Source organism: Primulina eburnea, chromosome 1 (assembly GCF_022965805.1).
Source record: "Primulina eburnea isolate SZY01 chromosome 1, ASM2296580v1, whole genome shotgun sequence".
Taxonomy (NCBI): domain Eukaryota; kingdom Viridiplantae; phylum Streptophyta; class Magnoliopsida; order Lamiales; family Gesneriaceae; genus Primulina; species Primulina eburnea.
In genome coordinates this window covers 65,264,389-65,284,319 of record NC_133101.1, presented here as the reverse complement: position 1 = coordinate 65,284,319, position 19,931 = coordinate 65,264,389, and the positions used below count along the sequence as shown (strand labels likewise).

General features: G+C 36.5%; 6 protein-coding genes across 7 annotated transcripts; 1 reads left to right on the top strand and 5 right to left on the bottom strand.

Moving 5' to 3' along the window:
- Positions 1 to 2,622: 2,622 nt before the first annotated feature.
- On the bottom strand, positions 2,623 to 4,163 carry LOC140814211 (B3 domain-containing protein At5g42700-like). The gene is made up of 6 exons (XM_073173132.1): positions 3,995 to 4,163; positions 3,795 to 3,890; positions 3,658 to 3,692; positions 3,390 to 3,555; positions 3,019 to 3,225; positions 2,623 to 2,850 (listed from the first exon to the last, which is right to left on the bottom strand). The coding sequence occupies exons 1-6, from the start codon at positions 4,115 to 4,117 to the stop codon at positions 2,779 to 2,781; spliced, it is 699 nt and encodes a 232-aa protein (XP_073029233.1). The 5' UTR covers positions 4,118 to 4,163; the 3' UTR covers positions 2,623 to 2,778.
- Positions 4,164 to 4,548: 385 nt separating this feature from the next.
- Positions 4,549 to 8,684, bottom strand: LOC140842632 (uncharacterized). Its single transcript, XM_073210667.1, has 7 exons — positions 8,311 to 8,684; positions 7,435 to 7,492; positions 6,144 to 6,224; positions 5,971 to 6,006; positions 5,574 to 5,813; positions 5,350 to 5,491; positions 4,549 to 5,177 (listed from the first exon to the last, which is right to left on the bottom strand). The coding sequence occupies exons 1-7, from the start codon at positions 8,484 to 8,486 to the stop codon at positions 4,684 to 4,686; spliced, it is 1,227 nt and encodes a 408-aa protein (XP_073066768.1). The 5' UTR covers positions 8,487 to 8,684; the 3' UTR covers positions 4,549 to 4,683.
- Positions 8,685 to 9,946: 1,262 nt separating this feature from the next.
- LOC140842639 (thylakoid lumenal 29 kDa protein, chloroplastic-like) lies at positions 9,947 to 13,200 on the top strand. 2 transcript variants are annotated; one of them, XM_073210698.1, is made up of 5 exons: positions 9,947 to 11,054; positions 12,036 to 12,120; positions 12,211 to 12,245; positions 12,332 to 12,397; positions 12,476 to 13,200. In XM_073210698.1, the coding sequence occupies exons 1-5, from the start codon at positions 11,052 to 11,054 to the stop codon at positions 12,518 to 12,520; spliced, it is 234 nt and encodes a 77-aa protein (XP_073066799.1). In that variant the 5' UTR covers positions 9,947 to 11,051; the 3' UTR covers positions 12,521 to 13,200. The 2 variants fall into 2 exon arrangements, with proteins under 2 accessions (XP_073066799.1, XP_073066793.1); XM_073210692.1 differs by having other exon boundaries at positions 12,332 to 13,200.
- On the bottom strand, positions 10,099 to 10,632 carry LOC140809696 (uncharacterized). The gene is made up of 2 exons (XM_073167410.1): positions 10,450 to 10,632; positions 10,099 to 10,338 (listed from the first exon to the last, which is right to left on the bottom strand). Exons 1-2 carry the CDS (start codon positions 10,630 to 10,632, stop codon positions 10,099 to 10,101), a joined length of 423 nt encoding a protein of 140 aa, XP_073023511.1.
- Positions 13,085 to 15,288, bottom strand: LOC140842636 (14-3-3-like protein B). Its single transcript, XM_073210681.1, has 4 exons — positions 14,655 to 15,288; positions 13,894 to 14,016; positions 13,584 to 13,700; positions 13,085 to 13,336 (listed from the first exon to the last, which is right to left on the bottom strand). Exons 1-4 carry the CDS (start codon positions 15,129 to 15,131, stop codon positions 13,280 to 13,282), a joined length of 774 nt encoding a protein of 257 aa, XP_073066782.1. The 5' UTR covers positions 15,132 to 15,288; the 3' UTR covers positions 13,085 to 13,279.
- Positions 15,289 to 16,117: 829 nt separating this feature from the next.
- On the bottom strand, positions 16,118 to 19,931 carry LOC140842624 (phospho-2-dehydro-3-deoxyheptonate aldolase 1, chloroplastic-like). The gene is made up of 5 exons (XM_073210653.1): positions 19,322 to 19,931; positions 18,224 to 18,501; positions 17,632 to 17,908; positions 17,280 to 17,525; positions 16,118 to 16,499 (listed from the first exon to the last, which is right to left on the bottom strand). Exons 1-5 carry the CDS (start codon positions 19,868 to 19,870, stop codon positions 16,242 to 16,244), a joined length of 1,608 nt encoding a protein of 535 aa, XP_073066754.1. The 5' UTR covers positions 19,871 to 19,931; the 3' UTR covers positions 16,118 to 16,241.

Genomic DNA, 19,931 nt, shown 5'->3' with positions numbered 1-19,931 from the left:
AATATAGAATAATATGATAATATGAAGTTTAATACAAACATATTTTATTGGTTTTTTAACTAAGAATTAAAAGTAAAGAGTTTAATAAATTATTAGGAGAATTTATATAAAAATTATAAAAATTAATATATTAATAATATCATAAAATATGAATCTCTTCTAAAGATTTTAGCTATAATAAGGAATTTAAAGATTTAATACCTTTTTAAAAAAGAATTATATATTAGACAAATTTATAAATTTAAAACATAAAATTTGGAAGTATTTGAAAATACACTGAGGTTGTTTAAGATTTATATATTAAGGGTCTAAAGTTAAACTCGATCTTGATTATCAAAAATAGTGAAACCAATTTCAGAACTACCATATTTTCTTAGTCTCACTTCCGATTATTGTTGCATTTTGTTTCTCATAGTGCATTTGATGTCATTTTGATTGGAGGATAAATATATTTTGCAAGTGTGTTGGTAGTAGAGAATCGCATGACATAGTGAAAGTTGATATTTTTTGCGGAGAATTTGAGATTCATTAGGTCTGAATTGAACTTTAACACGTTCATCGACGTGAACACTTGAACCTTAACACGTTCTTCGATGTGAACACTTACCAGTAGCACGAGGATGAGTTAGACAAATTTCTTTTGAGTCAATGCATTGTATTGAGCTTACCGGGATATATGTTGTTCGTTGCCGATCACCTATACATCAAGTTTTGTAATTACACCCCTGAGATGAATTGAAACCATATATGAGATGAATTGAAATCATATCTTTGTTTTCATACCTCTTTTTCGTATCTAAGGGAGTACCAAAAAAAATTTGTTGCACTTGTGAAAAGAACAAAGTTCTTACAAAAAAAACTTTGGAAAAAAAAGATATGTAAGGTATGGGGAGCCAAATAAAGAATGAAATTATATTCTTATGATAAATAGATGGAGATGTATTAAGTTGACGAAAATCATATGCAAAATCTGAATTTGCACGAATTGAATTGTCACCGTACTCCTTTATTTTTACCTATTTCATCTTATCTAATGTAACCCCGACTCAAGTTTTAATAAGTGTCTGACAAGTCCTAACTATCTATGTTGTGGGTCGGTAATTAGTAAAGAGAGACATGAGAGATGGACATTTACAACAAATTAATGTTGATTAAAGTCTTTTGCAGCTTTGGCAATTGAACCGTTGAAATGCATTATTCTTGAACCTATATTGCACACACACGTTTAAAATCTATGAAAGATTGTAGTGTGTAAACTTCTAGATAACGTGCGAAAACTATAGTTGTGCGTTGATTGATGTTCTATTTTTTGACACAAGGAAGTATGATAACACGGGCTTTGTAGACGGTTTACCACGTCACAGGAAGACCTTGTTGAACATGTCTCACATCTGCGTCCCACATTTGTTGTGTGTCTGTTTGATTTTTACGTTATTGGGTTGTCACACTAAATGCGTGGTGTGTGCGACGTGTGATTCAATTATGTCCATATTCGCAGCTTGTATGTTACAGTTCCAAGTAGTTTTAAAAGTGTCGGTGCCTTGCGTTTTCCTGCAGTAAGAGAAATATATTGTGGTGATGAAATTATAATTTGTTTTTGGATCTTATATGAGGAGACTGCCACATTAAAGCTTCTCTTTCACCAAAAAACAAAATCTCTGAAGAAATACTTTGCACTAGTTTGATTATTAATGATTCCATATAGATTAGGAATTAGTTCATAAACATAAAATTGTCATTCATGCAGGTTATCTACCAGGGAGATTATATGATCTTGACGCATCAAAGTACCGAAATGGGGTGCAACTTAAACCATTAACCAAGTCTTCCATGAAAAGGATGTCAAAGTCCTTGCTGATATCGTTATAAACCACAGAACTGCTGAGAAAAAAAATGGCAGAGGGATATACTGCATCTTTGAGGGAGGAACTCCCGATGATAGACTTAATTGGGGCCGTCACTCATCTGCAGTGATGATACCCAGTATTCAGATTAAAATGGGAATCTTGATTCAGGAGAAGGGTATGAACCATGTCCCGATATTGATCATTTGAATCCAAAGTTACAAAACGATTTATCAGATTGGCTTAACTGGCGGGATAGCTTTTGATTTCACTAAAGTGAAACTTCAAGCTGCTGTGCAAGGAGAATTGTGGAGATTGAAGGAATTCTGTTCTGGTCATCATAATAATATTGATAGTTGGCACTATTTCAGCAGTGAAAAAACTTGTTTATCTTGGACACAGTTTTATGACCACTTCTTTGATTAGGGGAAGAAGGCTGAATTGTTGTGTTATGTGCTATATATTAGAGCAAGAAATGGCATTGCAGCAACAAGTAAAGTGGAGATTTTGGCTGCTGATGTTGATCCCTTAGTGGCAAAGATTGATGATAAGATTGTTTCAAAAATCGGACCCAAGTATGATGTTGGGAACCTAACTCCGCCCAATTTCCAGGTCTCAGCTTCTGGAAATGACTATGCAGTTTGGAAGAAGAAATAGCCATACATATATGTTTGCTTTGAGCGGAACAGTTGGCCGCAGCTTCTTAAACAATGTGAATTTAATAAAATGAAGTATTTGTCGCACGATCCAACTCCATTTTTAAGTTCTGTGCCCTGAAGTGACTCGGCAAAATCATAATGTTAGGTAGAAAATTTCACTAAAATCGCAGAAGAATAAAAATCATACATAATACAAGTTTTTTTCACTAGATTTAAATACATGTCAAATTGTTGCTCTACCTACTACACATTCATCTTCAGCGATTCAATCAAGTTTACGCCCGTCCATCTATGGTTGTTTCAGCATTGGCAGTCTTCTCAGAGCTCTCCACCCTTATCACGAACACCTAGTATTGTAACGACATGGAGTTACAACGGACAAGGTAGTATGAGTGGACTACTAAGCACGGTAGCAAGAGCAATTTTGTTCTTATTTGAAGAAAAAACACTTTAAATTTCATTGCTAATTATTCTGAAATTCAACAGATTTTGATGTAATAATATAAACTTTGTACCTTCAGAATTGTAGGTCTAGTTAGCTGAAAAACAAGTGCATCACCATCTACCAAGTGATGATCCACCGCGAACTTTTTCCACCCCCCACTAAGTCCTGATTTACGAGCCAGGTAGATTACTGGCCACTCTTCTCCTTCTTCGTCTATCAATGAAACTACTCCATCGTTTCTTGGAAGTTTTCTTTTGCTAAAATCAGATGAAAGCCCCTGCATTTATCATTGCACATCACTTGATTTATTTATATATTCCAACATGATGATCATTAAAGTTTCTTGCAAAACTCTTGTATTCCAAGAAGTTCACCCAAAACGATGATAAAAGCAAATGCTGGTTAAGCAGATTCTAAGAGGAACTAAATAGTGAAGCTCACCAGCCAAAATCCACCACTGACATGGGACGGAAGCATTGATCTGACAAATGAAGGGTAATCGGAACCCAGAGTTGATTCCAGTTCCTCTGCTTTCTTTATCGCGCGTTCCCTTGCTTCGTCTGATGCATACACACGATTCAATATATCCTTTGTGCGATTCGTTATCCTACAATAATCCATGCACAAACATAAGAAAATTGTATGAAAAAGTTATAGGATTTCAACTAGCATAAATCAGCATCTTATCCAAGCCCAGTCAAGAATGAACCTTCTAGGAATCTGCACACGCTCGTAAACAGTAACCTGAGACGAAGCATACAAGCTTAATCCAAATTCTTGAAAAAAATGACGAAATTAAGCAAATAATCGATTAGGAAAGAAAAAGGGAAAGGACAACAGCAGTACCTCCTTGTATTTGGCTACTGGTTTGCTGGAGAATCTTTCTGATCTTCTAACAGCAACAAGCTCTGTTCTTGCCACCCGGGGTTTTATTTTCTTCATCTTTCAGTTCATTAAAAGGGAAAAAGAGGGTTCTTGAATTAACATACACAATACGAAAAAGAAATCATACGAAAACAGACTGAGAGAGAGAGAGAGAGTTGAACTGGTGAAGTTTTGGGAGATGAAGCATTCTGGAGGGCCTGAGAGAGAAGAGGGAGATGGAGTTGTTCCATTCTCTTCTTGTTTTCTTCCAATCTTTGTTGCCGTATTTTCTCATACTTCACCATTTTTCCGCTTGATTGTTCAGAAAATAATTTTGATTCTGATTTATGAGCAAATGAAAAGATTTGAATGAGAAGTAGATATTTTTGCCCATTTTAAATGCGTAGCTGTCATTTTGACCGTTGGAATGTCACCAATTACTCTATATTTTCTAAAAAATAAAAAAAATTACTGTTTTTTGGTGGGTTACGATTTTTTTTAAAAAATGAAAGACTTTCGGTTATCAAGGAATGCTTGGTTTCATTTACCGTATCTTCTAAGACATGATTCACTCAAACGATTATTGCGTTCAATTTTCACTACTTAGTAAATTAATTTTGAAAAGATTTAAAAATCATTTTGTCAATTTAAACTCTTCCATATAATTTCAAGCTCAGATTATCCCAACATGAGTTGGAACTTGTAACGCTAATTTAAAAGGTTGGACATGTAGAGGTCGACTTTTAAGTTTTCTTATGTAGTGATCTTTCATCTAACATCATAATAATTTACAGAGTTTATTGCATCCGTATTTGTTTGGATAAAAGTTATCATACTTTAAGTAAATCGACAAATACTTCAACCAGAAACTTCATAATCTTGAGCGTCGTAAGCATTTCATAGGGTTGAAAGCCGAATGCCTCCGACCAGACGTATAAGGCTCCCTTCTCAATGTGTGTGATGATCCTATATCCCAGTTCTCCACATTTTTTGGGACACAGACATCGAACAGGAATTGACCAAGAATCCCATGGACACCGATTTTCGGTGGGCTTGATAGAGGAATATACCTTTCCTTACGTTCGTCTTGCACCGAACCAACGCCCCTATCCTCATGATACTCTACAGACCCAGGCACAACGAGATGGTTGTTTAAGTCCAGGGTTATTCTTTCAAAGCTCTGATTTGATCTTGAAGCTGCTTTTCTGAAGTTGTGAAATGGATCCGATATCTCTGTATCGGTTCCTTCTAAGCCCACTTTCTCTCCTTCCAGTTGTCGTATTCTTTGAGAGTATAATGTAACAGCTTTTCCAAGAAGCTCTGTCACAGCCGTCGTGTATTCTACAGGATAATTTTGATAATGGCCTGCGTAAGATATAGTGACTGAATTAGAAAACTCACAGTTCTTCAAATTATCAAATAAAAATTTTCAGATTTGCGCAATCATGGTAGATAGGTGAACGCTTCATTGCTTAATATGAGCACAAACCAAGGTAACGAAAATAAAGGGACTGAAACATGAAATCCAGAAACATACCAACGTGAGATGAACTGTCCCACTTGACCATTTTAACGTCAGCACCAAGGTCTTTAAGCCTCGTAGCAAAATTGAAAATTATTTGAAAAGGAGCAAGATCATCATCTTCCGAGCACAATATGAGATATGGAGCACCCATGCTCTGATGACAAGATGACAATAAGAGTGAATGACGAACTAATAGCTAAAGAAGTAGCTTTCAATTAAATACGATAGATTCTTACAACTGTGGAGTAAAGTGTTTGCCAGTACTCGGCACGTTGTGATTCAAATCTGCTAAGACAGACTGCATCTAGACTGGAAGAGATGCCATTGCAAATCCATGTCACCATTCGGGGAGGACGCGACATTTTAAGCACACTTGGATGGAGAAAAAATCGAGTGCCCAAATCGCTGGTAAAATCCACCGGAGTGGAATCAAAAATATTTCCACAAAGACAGTCTTTAACAAGCCGGAAGTCATGCTTCACAAAGAAATACAACTGTCAGTTTGACGAAATTTTTCCTAAGATTCTAGTAGAACCAGGATTTGCACTATGGCAACAATGTAAAAACTCCTTGAGCAAAATAACAGATGGATACAGGGATAGAAAGCATCAAGCTATGCAGAAGAAAGTATACCATATTAATTTCAGTGTCACACTTGCCTTCGATTATCTGCAACCACATGGACATAGTAAGATCTCGATTTTACCTATTTGCTATAGTTTGGCAGAGAAAAGTTACAAACAACAACCTATAAACAGATAGATAAAACAAATAATTATATTTTAATTTACAAAAATGGCACTTACACGGAGAACCTTATACATGCAAGCTTTTGGCCCACACGAAAAAGATGCAAAGACAACTGGGCATGGCTGTATTTTTAGCTCCTGCATACAGAAAATACAAAGGATGTCTGTGAACAGAGGCATTTGAAAAGGACATCACAACGTCTTTGCAATTTGGTAAATTTTAGGATAGTCTATATTAAAATGGATTAAAAAGTGTTATATTATATTAATGACAATTACCTTGGTCAATAGGATTGGCTTGAACTTTGGATTATCACACTCATCTATGGTAATTCACTAAGGTGAGAAATTTTTTCCGTTTTTCCTATAGTCTTGGCATTTGGTCTGGAAATTATGATATGATATATTCTTAAATGATATTCATCATGTTCTATTCATTTCTTGTGCATGTGCATAATTATGGTATCTCTTAATATCGTTGATACATACGAAATATGCACTACTTCGATGGCCACTCCTCTATCATATTGAATCCTCAATCATGCCGATACCCTTCTTACCTATCAAATCTATCATCTTGATCGCATCGTATTTAAGAATTTATTCTACTCATTATACTCATTACTGTTTTTCTGTAATAATTTTATTGAATGCTTCAATGAAATGTTCTCATTGTAATATAATATCATCACACTGAGTGTGATTCTTATCAAGCTTTCACCAAATGAGGTTTTAATTGAATGATAAAGTAATTGACCGAGACAGAGTTCTGGACAACGGACTTTGGTCTGGAGATTGAGTCCATTGAACAACGTGGCCTTGGTCCGGGTATATTAGTTCAATTGACTCGTTATTCTTTACTAACCATATTTTTTCGTGCACTCATATAAACGGATGCTGACCCTATTATATATCATATCATTCTAATAAATTTAACATCATATTTATCATTATTTAATTCTCACTAAATCGTTAAAGATTTAATCTCTCTATTTTACTAGTACTTTGTAAGATTAGCTTCCGCTTACACAGTTTAGATATTTTTTTTTAACTGCCTACAATACTTCAAAGGAGACAAAATTTCCACACGAGATGTTATTACAGATTGTGGCATTCTTCGAGGGCTAAGTCCCGAGTTGGGTGCCACATCTCTGGTTTTTTATTTAACGCTAATTTGCTTTCTCCATTCTCAAAGAAGGAACGTGCTGTGGTCACAAAGTCTGGAACAACCAAAATGACTGTTAATAAATATATGTTCGTTATGTATTATATAGTTAAACACCTTTCAGATTACGTATATTTTTAAAAGTAAAATGCGGAGACAGTAGGTCAATTTCATATGACTCACCTGAACAAGCTCGCTGACAATTTCTAGAGCAAATGACTCAGCTTTATCTGGAAAGAATCTGTAAATGAACAAGACACAGATATTGACATTCGAATATTAGTAAAGCGTGTAACCATGGAAACGATTCTGACAGTTTATACAACCGAGAGTAAATACACAGCAGCGACTAGACTCCTATTCATCAGACAAGTAAGCAAGATAAGATATCGAGATAAGCTTAATTCTATCGAATTAAAAACACAGTAAACTGAACGTTAGGAACATTCATCCATGGAGCATTCTTTACTGACTAATCTAAGGAACTACCTTCTCCACATGGGATCAGTGTTTCCATCGTTAAAAAAGCACTCTCAGGAGACAATTATTTGAAGTCTTGATGACAAACATATCGAAAAAGACTCGAGGGAGAAATTCCATTGCAATAAAATGATTCCTCAAAACGAGATTTCAAAACTGTGTCAACAAGAATCTATTCAAACTTAATTCTAAAGCACCCACCACATCATCCCATATTATTCATCTAGCAAAGTTAAAGTAAGTAGATTCGAGTATCCCCCCAAACCAAACTATTTATACACTAATATTTGGATGCAAGAATTAAATTCGAATAAAGGCATATATACTAGATCCCACATACTAATACACCCAAACCAAAAACCCATCAATCACACAAACATGTAATAGTAAAAAGACTAAAATTCAATCCGAAGCCAAATAAAAACATTCAAACTTCATCGAATGAACAAAACTCAAGAAAACACAAATACGATCAAATCTTTTTCAAACTGGATCAAACTCGACACTAATAAAAGCAAGCTGTAATCGGAGCCACGGCGCCGCAATGGCAAAAAAAACAAGTTATTTTTCCTAGCTTACAGATTGAGGAATTGGGAATGGCAAACTAGGGAATTCCATCCAATAGAAGAGTAGAGATCGACATAATTCTTCAAGTGATTGTCTTTACTCGACATCCACGCAAACACCACGACTATTCCTTCCACTTTTCCCCTCTCCTTTCTTCCCCAGTAGTGCCTTCCTCCAAATCCCCACATATTGCAAATCTTCCTCCTTTACTCCGAAGAAACAAACAAGAATTCCAAGAAAATTTGCCAATATTTCTAAAAAAGAGCATATACTATTTCGCAATACTTCCAAGAACTGATTCCCGTTTTTTGTAGCTTTATATAGGAGATTGAAGGGAAAAAAAGAGCATGTTAACTTGAAATTTTTATATGATTAATGTAATGGTTGTGGGACTGGGATGTATTTACTTTATTTTAAGTTCACCGCGATTCCCGGTCTGGTCGATACACTGCCTCACACCCAATCAACGGTCCAGATCATTTCATAGGGGGGGAATTTTTTTAAAAAAAAAAAAACCAAGGACCAGAAAATTTCTGGCCCTTGGATCTATCCCTGCAGACACTGCCTGCAGGGACAGGGTCGAATTTTCCGCGATTCCCTTACTACTCACAGCTTTTCCGACAATCGGGTCAAACAAAATTTAAATTTTTTTATTTAATATTTTACACTGATACGAGGATATTTCCGTGTACGGATAACCTTCAATTTAGAGATTCTGGCTCGGATACTTCATCCAAGGCTGACATTTATTTAGACAACAAAATCAGATAAAAATAGTGTCGACTTTTAAATAATAATCTATTTGAAAAAAAGAAAATGGAATTTGGAGTATATCCCACTTTCTCCCAATTTAAACTTCGAATCTCATGTCTTAAAATTATCAAATATTACTTTTTTGGGTTTTCTACCAAAAAACTTGGGATGAAATTGTTCAATGGTAAACATGGCTTCAAATTGAAGTTATCAATCGTTGTCTCACTGACATCTGTTTGGATGTTCTTACCTGATGAATCCATGAATTAAATGATTGGTGGATGCGCGAAATGACTGCATCACATTTTCGATTTTATCTATGTTTCTTACACAATAAAAATATAGCTTCAAGGGAAAACATCAGTATATATAAAAACAGTAGGATTATTTCTGATGGGATGCTATCCTATCACAAACAAAACACTTACGTTCGAGTGATTCATGAATTTTAAGATATGATTAGACAGACAACTTTAACATCGATTAATTTAAAGTCGCACGCTGTTAGGCAAGGCAATTATCGAATTCAATGGGCTAGCTGATGCTGTATGACAGATATGTCGTTGTATTGGAAAGTTTCGTCTGGTTAAATCACAAACAAATGATAAAAACTTGTATGATAGACTCTTACGGGTCGTATTTTGTGAGACAAATCTTTTATTTGGGTCATCTTTGAAAAAATATTACTTTTTATTCTAAGATTATTACTTTCGATTGTGAATATCCTACGATTAACTCGTCTCACGGAAAAAGAATCGTAAGACCATATCACAAAATACTTACGCCAAACAAAATTGTCCTATTTGGACATAGCTGTATCAAAATTAAGTAATTAATATTTAACAAGATTTGAATAGTAATAGTTGTAGAATATAAAGATTTTTTTTTTTGGGATTAAAAACATATATGTGCTAGGGAATCCATTTTCTCTTCGATCCACACGGAAACAGAATTGTTCTTCATCTTCCCAAGGGGATTAAGGAACATCTTATAAATTACACAACAATGAAATCACAGATGATTAAAATAAAAAATCAAATTATTCAGCTAAAATTGCAACGTTACCTCTGCATCAATGTAAAACCCGACTTTAGCAGAGCAAGATCCACATGGAAGAATAATTGATGCTCGTAAAGATCCTGGTGTCTGTGAGGATATTTTAATATCATTCCTAAAAAATGTATATCCCATTTCTTCCAGCTCCAAAGAATTGACCAAGAAGCAATCACCGCACCTGCAATGGTAGGAAAATTCAAAACTATCACCAGCATCTTCAAAAGTAATGTCCTGTAACATGAGATCATCAAGCTGGAGCAGAATTCTGTCTCAGTATTTGCATTTCATCGTCATAAATGCACGAGATCTTGGATCACTGAGGATCTCCCATGCTTTATGCACCTCCAAAAACTCACTTCCGGATCCATGTTTGTGATTAGATGTTTCTGAGGTCATTTGCGTGTGTTTATCAGGATGACAGTTGAGAACGGACATTCGAAAAAGTTTTACAGATTTCTTAGCATCTTCCTTCACACCCATAGTTTCATAATGGGTTTTCTGGCTGAACTTGGTTCTAAGTACCATGACTGACCAGGGATGACATCCAAAACTTCACTGTATGAGAACAAAGAAAATCGATTAGGAATATCCACCAATATGATGATCCTAGTTATAAAACAGGGATGCAAGAGAGGAAGATAAAAATGTTCAGTGTTGAAAGAACGATCCACCTATACAAATTAATTAACAAAGAAAATGGATGCAGAATTACAACTCGTGAGAAACAATTCAATATCACCTCGATGCAACGTCGTAGATGAGCTTTTAATCCATGCGAAACGGTCTCCGTGCTAGAGGATGTTTCCGGAAGAATTGCGTGTTAGGGTTTTTTGTTTTTACGGGAATTTTCAGCGAGCAATAAGTTGCAAAGTGGAAGCTGATCCAAAAATAAGTATAGTTCCTCGCGACGCCATATTTTACATTGTTTTGGAGCTACCGTTGGAATGGTCAGGTTTTTGTTTCCTCGGCATTTACTATTTCGCAATACTTGAAGCTCTAGTTTACATTATCAGTCGTCATGATTCATGTGTAATGTATATTTGATTTTTGTGTCGAATTGCTGTGATCGTGGTCATGACATTGTAGAAATAACAAGTTGCTGTCTGATATTTTGCAAAATGCAATTGATGGCTTCTTTTAGTGTGTGCCTTTTGTGGCAAAGAACAAAAATCCTTGTGATGGAGGATCACAGAACGTCAAAGGCTGGGATTTGAACCAAGATTATAAGTTTGTTTTGATCCCACACTGGCTATATAGAAATTGTGGAGTGGCCTGTAAGTTGGGGATGATCTACTTCCTAATGCCCAGTCTTGGATTTGGGCTCTCTGGTTTAACTAGTGACTTAACATTGATGTTATTATTCAGAATAGACCCAAAAGTTGGGGTGATTGTGCGAATAGCCACTGGCAGAACAGTGTCAATTGTGTGGGTTGTATTCATGTTATAGATTGAATTAAGATACACGCATTGCATATTGAAAGGCCGTTGAAAGTTATCTAGAGCAAGCTGCCATGAGCGGCTTCTCAAAGGGATTGCAACTTATAATCTCCATCGGTTTCACAAAAATGATGGAGTAAGCAATAAGTTTAAATTGCTCTCCCGTCTAAAAGTTTGTCTTTTAGATTGTCGATCCTTCAATGAACGTATATCTCTTGATGATTGATTAAATACCTAACAACCAAGTTATACAGGTGTATTATCGACTTAGGACAGAGGAAATCATTTTCAAAACTCCAAACTACGTGATTCCAACCAAAAACACGCACATGCACACACATGGACTGACAAACAATCTTCATTCACACATAAATGGAAACTTAAATATGGTAGGGTTCTGATCTTGCTTCACCAAGATATTGGCCAGCTTTGGTCATTTTGAACAAATGCAAGTAGCAGAATGTTGAGCTTCTGCCGATCGACTTTCTCAGGACTTGATAGGAAGATCCAGTTCTTTCATTGAAGTAGCTAATGCTGGTGATTTGATCCAGCGTGGACAATGCGCTGAATTTCAATGTGAGCTTTATGAGAACATCCATTCGATAATGATATGATACAGATTTGTCCCTTTTGGGCGTAAAATTAGTGCATTTGTCTATTTTTCAGCAAAGATCAAAGCAACTCTTTCTGTTGCACTGAAGGTATATCTTAGTCTCACAGTACTTTGATCTTTTTATTTTCTTCCACTGGAATTAGATGAATTACATTTTTAATTTGGTCCATGTAGGGGAACCCAGATCTTTTGTCATCAGTTTTAATTCTGGCACTCAATGACACTGTGACTTGTGACAAGGTTAGGGATAATCTTCTGTACTGTCTGCTGAATATTATGAAAACAAAAGAGTGATGTATTTGTTCATCAAGTTTGCAGGCAACAAAATCTGGAGGCCCCAACGGATCCATTCGCTGTAGGTGACGTTATGATTTCGATATTGATATTGCTCGCTCTATTGTTTTTTATCAATCTAAAGAAACAAGTTCCGCTGTTTTGTGGGGGTAAGAAAAGATAATAATTGGTCCATGAGCTTCGGTCTAGTGGTAAATAATAACAGTGAAAACTCCAAAATTTTTGGGTCAGAATCTCGCTTGTGTGAATTGTTTAACACGACTGCGAGACAAATGTGAAGTTGATTAGTTGTAAATCAAACAATTATAGTGATCTTCACACAAGGTAATGTAGGAACCATCGTTGGAGGATGATTATAACAGTTAAAATCTATATATTTTCCATTTTAATTGTTTTAAGAATCCTACAAGTACTGAGGATGTTATTGTAATAACATAGAGCAGTAATCTTTAAATTTTATATTTACTGTATAATCAATTAACTCAAGTGAGAGCAAACAGAAATCAAGCGTAATATGACTTTTTCAAAGAAAGATTTAATGATATAAATATCATTAAATATAACACATGAAAAAATGTAAATGAAACGGAATTTACATATATTTGTGCCTATCGATTGGACAGAACATTCAACTTGTCATTAAAAACACCATATATATATTTAATTAAGGTAGCACACACGAGCGTCCGCGTTGTATTTAAAACGATTCAATCCATAAAGTAACTCAAATATGGGAGGTCCTAAAACAAGGGGGAGAAAATAACAAAGAAACTTCACCAAATAAAAAAACACAATGGAGAAGAAATGACTCTGTTTAGGCGACTATCCTCACTGTGGTGCATCATCAGGTTTGCTGGCTTCTTTGATATCATCAGCTCCGTCATCCTTCAGCAGAAGACAAAACACAAAAAATACTTTTGATTAGTTAAATCAAGATAACTGCAGCTGGTGACAAATGGATCAAGCCAATTCACGAGCTCTACAACAAGAGTAAATTATATTTGAGATTGAGCATCTTCCACAATTTTTTTTACCAAATTCTATCTTACATTGTTTTGTTTGGTAAAACCACAACCGAGCTTTTAATTGTCTCCTAATACAATATACAATAGAGCTGTGGAGAAAGGAATACCTGCATGTCAGAGGTCCACAAAGTGAGGTTGTCACGAAGAAGTTGCATAATCAATGTGCTATCTTTGTAGGACTCCTCGCCGAGGGTGTCCAACTCAGCTATAGCTTCATCGAAGGCCTGTTGATAAAGAAAAGGAATCATACAACTTACATCTTCGAGTGTTTAAAAAGTAATAGCTGATTAGATTGAGCTTAAGCATCCGAAAACCAGGTACCGATTTTACCGGATTGAGGTAGACTTTACTTGGAATTTTGTTGGATGAAAGTGGAGTAAAAATGAGAAATCAGCTCAAATATATTAAAACTTTTACCTGCTTCGCCAGATTACAAGCACGATCAGGAGAGTTTAAAATCTCATAATAGAAAACAGAGAAGTTCAAAGCCAGTCCAAGTCGGATTGGGTGTGTCGAAGCAAGTTCTGCGTTAGCAATGTCCTGCAAAAGCGTAAAAGGTTGAGATTATTTCATAAGACTCATCTGAATTTTTTAAGATCTGGTGTGTGATATATGGTGTGGAGATCAGCAGAAAAGACATATTAGCCGCAACCAAATATTTCCAACAACAATTTGATGAACCAATTGCGGTGTTTTGATGGAAATTTTTTATCCGGGTAGACACGGAAATTAAAACTTTAAAAGTCTAATTTTTTTAAAAAAAATACACAATTTGCTATGGCAGTTTCGAGATATCCGCCAATTTTTTTTTATCATGATTCAATTAACAAGTTTCATAAGAAACGATGGCCATATTTTGCTTAATCGCTAACTCAAAAGATCAAATTGTGAGCATTAGCTAACAATGTTGCTTTCTAAATATGCAAGCAAGACAGAAACAAAAAGGCTGAATTTAAAGAAATTGATAATATATTCTAGTTTTCTTTGCCAATTGCTTCTATTGAAGACTAAAAGCAGCCCGAAAGCGTATCCTTGCGGTCAATGATAATATAAGAACAAAGACATGTTTCTGAGAGTCCAAATTAAAGCTTGAATGGATTTCAAGCGCGAGAATTCATTAAATTGGTACCGATTAATCTTAATGCATAAAAATGAGAAAAGAAAAAAAGAAGTCAAACCTGAGCAGCCTTGTAGGCAGTGAGAGTGCTTTCAGCAGCTTCTTTTCTTTCCGCAGCAGTTTTGAATTCAGCCAAATATCTATGGTAATCCCCTTTCATCTTGAGATAGAAAACCTTAGAATCGGCGGCGGACGCAGAGGGAATGAGACTCGAATCCAGCAGCTTCAGAATCCCATCACAGATATTGGAGAGCTCGGTCTCGATCTTGGATCTGTAGCCCTTAATCGTGGTAACATGGCCCTCATTTCCTCTCGATTCCTCCTTCTGCTCTATGGAGGAAATAATCCTCCAAGACGCGCGGCGAGCTCCGATCACATTCTTATAGGCAACTGACAGCAGATTCCGCTCTTCAACCGTCAGATCCTCATTCTCAGGCAGAGACATCGACACTTTCTCCATGAACTCCACCATTTCCTCGTAGCGCTCGGCCTGCTCGGCCAGCTTCGCCATGTAAACGTTCTCCTCACGCGCCGACATGGTGATTCTGAATTCGGGTTTCTCTCCTGGGAAGAAAAGGAAATGCTGGAGGGTGAGGAAGCAAGATCTGTGTGATTCAAAGGGAATTTTTTTTCTGTAGATAAGAGTGAGAGGAGGGATGCAGGGAGGGGGGGCGGTTTTGAAATCCAGTGGCAAGGAGTCGATTTAGGGCATATATTCTAGGGATGACCATTATTATTTTAAATTTCAACATGGGCCGTTCGATGAGAGTGGTGGATATTCAACGGCTGAGGCTGGACTTTGAAATAGTCCAATGGATTTGAGGCCATGGACAAAATTTCCAAGACAATTCATTTATTCGCCTTACGTAATTAGTATTTGACTTCATTTGATATGATATGATTTATGAGCTCTTGATTTGATTTGATATTATTTTTTAAAAATATCATTTATAAATTTTAAAATTGATATAATAATAATTATCTTGGTAATAAAATTTCAAACTTTTAATATAAAAAAATTCGAGACAATATCACGTATCAATTTTACGAGACGGATTTTTTATACGATTCAACTCACGAAAAATATAACTTTTTTGTACAATGTTTCATTTCAAGTAAATACATATGAAACTTTGGGTCAATCAAATAAACAATTAAATCAAGTTAGTTTAACAATCCGATATCATCATGAATTTTTAACTGATCTTTAAATTTGAATGGTTTGATCTCTTTTCCCGGAAATGGAGAGAGCCAGTTCATATGACAATTCTTGTTTCATAAATAATATTCCAATCTGCTGAGTTTAGTTGTGTTTTCATACTCTCCCTTAACTTTGAACAAACGATATTCGAAGTTTGACAAAGAGAAAGGATACAATACTGATTGATTATTCGTTTTTGATTTATCTAATACAACTCAAATCATACAAAAGATCATTGTCATATATATGCATCATTATCTTGTTATCTTATCCAAATATGCTTGTATCATTCCTCTTTCACATCAAAGACAAATGATCCAAGATAAATGAAATAATTGCTATTATTTATTCTCTCTCCACTCTTTTAGTATACACATACGGTACAAAGCATAATTGAAACAAACTTTCAGAATAACTTGGTTTTTGAAGAAAAGGAACACCCAAGTTTTAATTAACTAGTGAGCGTTGAGAACTCAGTCTCCGCTTTCTAAGCCGCTCCGCGATGATAAAAGCTAGCTCGAGAGATTGAGAGGCGTTGAGCCTTGGATCACAATGAGTGTGATAGCGAGAGCTCAAATCATCAAACGTCACCGTTCGTGATCCACCGATGCATTCTGTGACGTTTTGGCCCGTCATCTCCAAATGAACGCCTCCAGGGTTACTTCCCTCTTGCTCGTGCACATCAAAGAAAGCTCTCAGTTCCGCCTGAGGTAATAAGATGCATATAAGAACATGATACATATGTTATTTAAGGATATAATATGAGAGTTCCTCTTTTTCTTACTGTCTAGCGTGATTTGAAACCAGAATTAGAGTTTTTGAAACCAACTTCGAGACTACTAAGTTAATTGGTTAATCACAACAATTTTATAAAAGGAACTTAATTAACTAAATCGACATAACTCACAAAAATAATATTGCTCACACCGCTATCATTGGCATAATCGATATATCCAGTATGAAATTTAAAATTTAAATTGTCAAGAACAAGAGTTGTCTACTTTGATAATACATGAAATAATACATGTGGAACTGCATCACATTATTATAAAAGATTCATGCATACGGGCGGCTAAGAAAGTAATAATCAAGAGAAACGTGTGCTCACCAACCATGGTAGGTTATCATAGGCAACACAAGTCAAGTCTTTTTCCTTACCAACTTTGTCTACAGTATCTTTCTTTCTTAAATTTCAAATATTTCGTCATGACTCGTGATTAAAGCTCTCGACCTCCTCTCAACCCCCTTGAAAATGAAGGGTCGTGGCTAATAAAATAACATTTTAACGAGCTTAAATAGGAAGTATCAAAAGGTTGTTGGATTTCAAGTTTACTACTATGATACATGTAAAAGTTCATGTTTGGCATGTTTTTTGGGAAAACAAACATGTATTTTCCGATCCCTCGTAATTACATTCGCATGTGAGAAGGAATTTCATGATGCGAAGTAGTAATGACAACATAATTCATGATAAAGAACTTTTACCCTGATGGCGTCGAAAGGGCGAGTTTTTAAGCCACAAGGAGCTTTGATAGTGTTTCCATGCATAGGATCAGATACCCAAGTGACGATTTGCCCAGCCCTGCGAACTGCCCTGATCAAATTAGGAAGTTTCACTCTCATGTTCTCGGCTCCCATTCTCGTGATGATTGTAATTCTTCCAGGCTTGTTATGCGGATTCAAAATCTCAATGAGCTTGACAAGTTCATTAGGATCCATTTTATCACTAACCTGAGAAAATAGAAGACACCATTTGTAGCAAAATCATATAATCACGCGATTTTTTTAAAATTATTCTCGATCCAAAATTTGAATGAGACATCTTATAAGCTATCACCTTGACACCGAGGGGATTTGCAATTCCTCTAAGGAACTCGAGGTGAGCTCCATCCAATTGTCTCGTTCTTTCCCCGACCCAAAGGAAATGGGCGGAACAATCATAGTAAAGACCTGACGTAGAATCAAGCCGTGTAAGTGATTGCTCATATGGCAAAAGCAAACACTCGTGAGATGTCCAGAACTCTGTAGTTTGCATAACTGGATGGTCCAACGTAAGTCCTGCAGCTTGCATGAATCCAAGGGCCTCATCAACTCGGTTGGCTAGTTCACGATACCTGTGTTGTAACAACCAGAATGATCCTACAATTATAAGTCCAACAGTTGATATCTTGGTACATCAGCCTGATGCCCGTAGTGGCGTAGCCAAAAAATTAACAAAAGAAGTGTGAAACTAAAAGTTAAAAATTTAAAACAAGGGGCGATTTCTCCTCTGTATAGGAAAAAGGCCCAAGTTCCACAGATTAACGGATGAAAGGGCTAAAAAATGATTTTGTCTGAGAAAGAGGTCTATATCAATTATCCCCCTATTCATATAGAGACCTAAATGAGAAGAGGTAGTTAAATTAAATTCGAGGTGGCATTGAACATACCGATCACCCTGCTCGCTGTGCTCTGTAAAATCCAAGTTCCATTGAGTAACCCTCTGCATTGCAGCGTATCCTCCAGTTGCAAAAGCCCTCAACAGATTGAGAGTAGCAGCAGATTGACAGTAGGCCCTAATCATCCTTTGCGGGTCAGGTATTCTCGATTTTGCATCAAAAGCATCTCCATTCACGTTGTCTCCTCTGTAACTTGGCAACTTTACACCATTCTTCTCCTCAAATGGATCCGATCTAGGTTTCGCAAACTGGCCCGCCATTCTTCCCACCTATTCTTCGTTACCAACAAACATTAAGATCATCTCATACAGCGATGGCGGAAACAAAATTGAATCAGAAAAGGCGTGTTAAAGTAGGCAATTAATGCTGATCAACACTCATAAAGTCAAACTTTTAGGTGGTGCTTAAAGTGGTGAAGTTGAGAGGAGGTATTTCAAATCCATTGATCTCACTTCCTTGACTTGCTTGGATGGATAAAAATCAAGCTGATTTCAAATTCATTCCATGAAGTTAGGTAATTTCAATACCAATTCCTTCCAAATTAAATGCATCAATCTAAGCGCAATCTTAGGAGATACAATTGCTAATATGGTAGGCATAGATGGATGATCAATATTTGCCAAAGCATATTCTGATTGTATGTGTGGCAAGATCTTACCCATTGAAATGAAATGAGGTAGGTGCTCACATAGGTAGCATCTCATCTACCGCGTTGTAGCTGTGATATGTTTCATTTTATTGTTGAGTACTGAATACTCGAATCACGTGCATATAATAGAAATAAAACTAATGCCAAACTAGCTGGGACATTTAGGAAAAATGGTTCTAGCAACTCGAAAGTATTATCCGTTTGGCAGTTTAAAAAACACAAGAATAAACTATTTTTCCACGAAAGAGACATCAGAGGGTAACAACAAATTTAATCATATCAACCTAAAACGTTAAAATTAGCAAAAACCCACTATCCAAATCGATATTGTAAATGTTAAAATAACCACAAGAGACAACATGAATCCAATACTCGGTTCTTTTCATCAAATCACAGTAAAGATGGAAACAGGTAAAAAGAAAAGGAAAAAAAAATTCAACCTTGATGACGTTCAGTTGGCCGCCAAACATCAAAACAGCGCCCATTTGCAGAAGGATTCTGAAAGTGTCCCTGATGTTATTGGCATTGAACTCCTTGAAACTCTCGGCGCAGTCTCCCCCCTGCAAGAGAAAAGCATTTCCCATGGCCGCCTCACCGAGGCGTTCCTCAAGATTGCGTGCCTCACCCGCGAACACAATCGGAGGGAAGGCGTCGAGGGTCTTGAGAACCGATTCCAGTTCCTCTTCATTCGGGTACTCGGGTAGCTGCAATGCCTTTTTCGATTTCCAACTGTCCAATGCCCATTTGTTGGAATGAGCCTTCGTTTCAACAGCAGCAGTGGGGGCGGAGGCGCCGGATACGGAAGCAGCAGCCAGGGCGACAGGGGAGGTCCTGGAATTGGAAGAATCGGCTGCATGGACGGCCGAGATGGGCTTCAGGGAGGTGGATCTGATGGTAAGAGATGAGTGATTGGTGTAGAAAAGTGGTTGATACTGCGGAAGAAGAGAAGATTTGTCGGAAAGGAGAGAGGTTTGAGCGGTGAGTGCCATGGGTGGTGAGAAGGTATGCCGGAGACTTAAAGAATTAGGTGGCTGAGCCTGAAGAGTAAAT

What these genes read in the sequence shown, in the direction of transcription:
- LOC140814211 (XM_073173132.1), bottom strand. Translation starts at nt 4,117, where the DNA reads ATGGTGAAGTATGAGAAAATACGGCAACAAAGATTGGAAGAAAACAAG. An exon ending in CGTGTGCAGATTCCTAGAAG is followed by an intron (nt 3,556 to 3,657) that starts GTTCATTCTTGA and finishes GGATTATTGTAG; the next exon opens with GATAACGAATCGCACAAAGG. An exon ending in CTAGACCTACAATTCTGAAG is followed by an intron (nt 2,851 to 3,018) that starts GTACAAAGTTTA and finishes TTACAATACTAG; the next exon opens with GTGTTCGTGATAAGGGTGGA.
- LOC140842632 (XM_073210667.1), bottom strand. Translation starts at nt 8,486, where the DNA reads ATGTGGGGATTTGGAGGAAGGCACTACTGGGGAAGAAAGGAGAGGGGA. An exon ending in TTGTCAGCGAGCTTGTTCAG is followed by an intron (nt 6,225 to 7,434) that starts GTGAGTCATATG and finishes TTCTGTATGCAG; the next exon opens with GAGCTAAAAATACAGCCATG. An exon ending in GTGACACTGAAATTAATATG is followed by an intron (nt 5,814 to 5,970) that starts GTATACTTTCTT and finishes TTCTTTGTGAAG; the next exon opens with CATGACTTCCGGCTTGTTAA.
- LOC140809696 (XM_073167410.1), bottom strand. Translation starts at nt 10,632, where the DNA reads ATGGTACTTAGAACCAAGTTCAGCCAGAAAACCCATTATGAAACTATG. An exon ending in CCGGAAGTGAGTTTTTGGAG is followed by an intron (nt 10,339 to 10,449) that starts GTGCATAAAGCA and finishes CTCATGTTACAG; the next exon opens with GACATTACTTTTGAAGATGC.
- LOC140842639 (XM_073210692.1), top strand. An exon ending in ACAATGCGCTGAATTTCAAT is followed by an intron (nt 12,121 to 12,210) that starts GTGAGCTTTATG and finishes TCTATTTTTCAG; the next exon opens with CAAAGATCAAAGCAACTCTT. An exon ending in CTCTTTCTGTTGCACTGAAG is followed by an intron (nt 12,246 to 12,331) that starts GTATATCTTAGT and finishes TGGTCCATGTAG; the next exon opens with GGGAACCCAGATCTTTTGTC.
- LOC140842636 (XM_073210681.1), bottom strand. Translation starts at nt 15,131, where the DNA reads ATGTCGGCGCGTGAGGAGAACGTTTACATGGCGAAGCTGGCCGAGCAG. An exon ending in CTTGTAATCTGGCGAAGCAG is followed by an intron (nt 13,701 to 13,893) that starts GTAAAAGTTTTA and finishes CTTTATCAACAG; the next exon opens with GCCTTCGATGAAGCTATAGC. An exon ending in TGTGGACCTCTGACATGCAG is followed by an intron (nt 13,337 to 13,583) that starts GTATTCCTTTCT and finishes CTTCTGCTGAAG; the next exon opens with GATGACGGAGCTGATGATAT.
- LOC140842624 (XM_073210653.1), bottom strand. Translation starts at nt 19,870, where the DNA reads ATGGCACTCACCGCTCAAACCTCTCTCCTTTCCGACAAATCTTCTCTT. An exon ending in CAAATCCCCTCGGTGTCAAG is followed by an intron (nt 17,526 to 17,631) that starts GTGATAGCTTAT and finishes CTATTTTCTCAG; the next exon opens with GTTAGTGATAAAATGGATCC. An exon ending in GCCCTTTCGACGCCATCAGG is followed by an intron (nt 16,500 to 17,279) that starts GTAAAAGTTCTT and finishes TTATTACCTCAG; the next exon opens with GCGGAACTGAGAGCTTTCTT.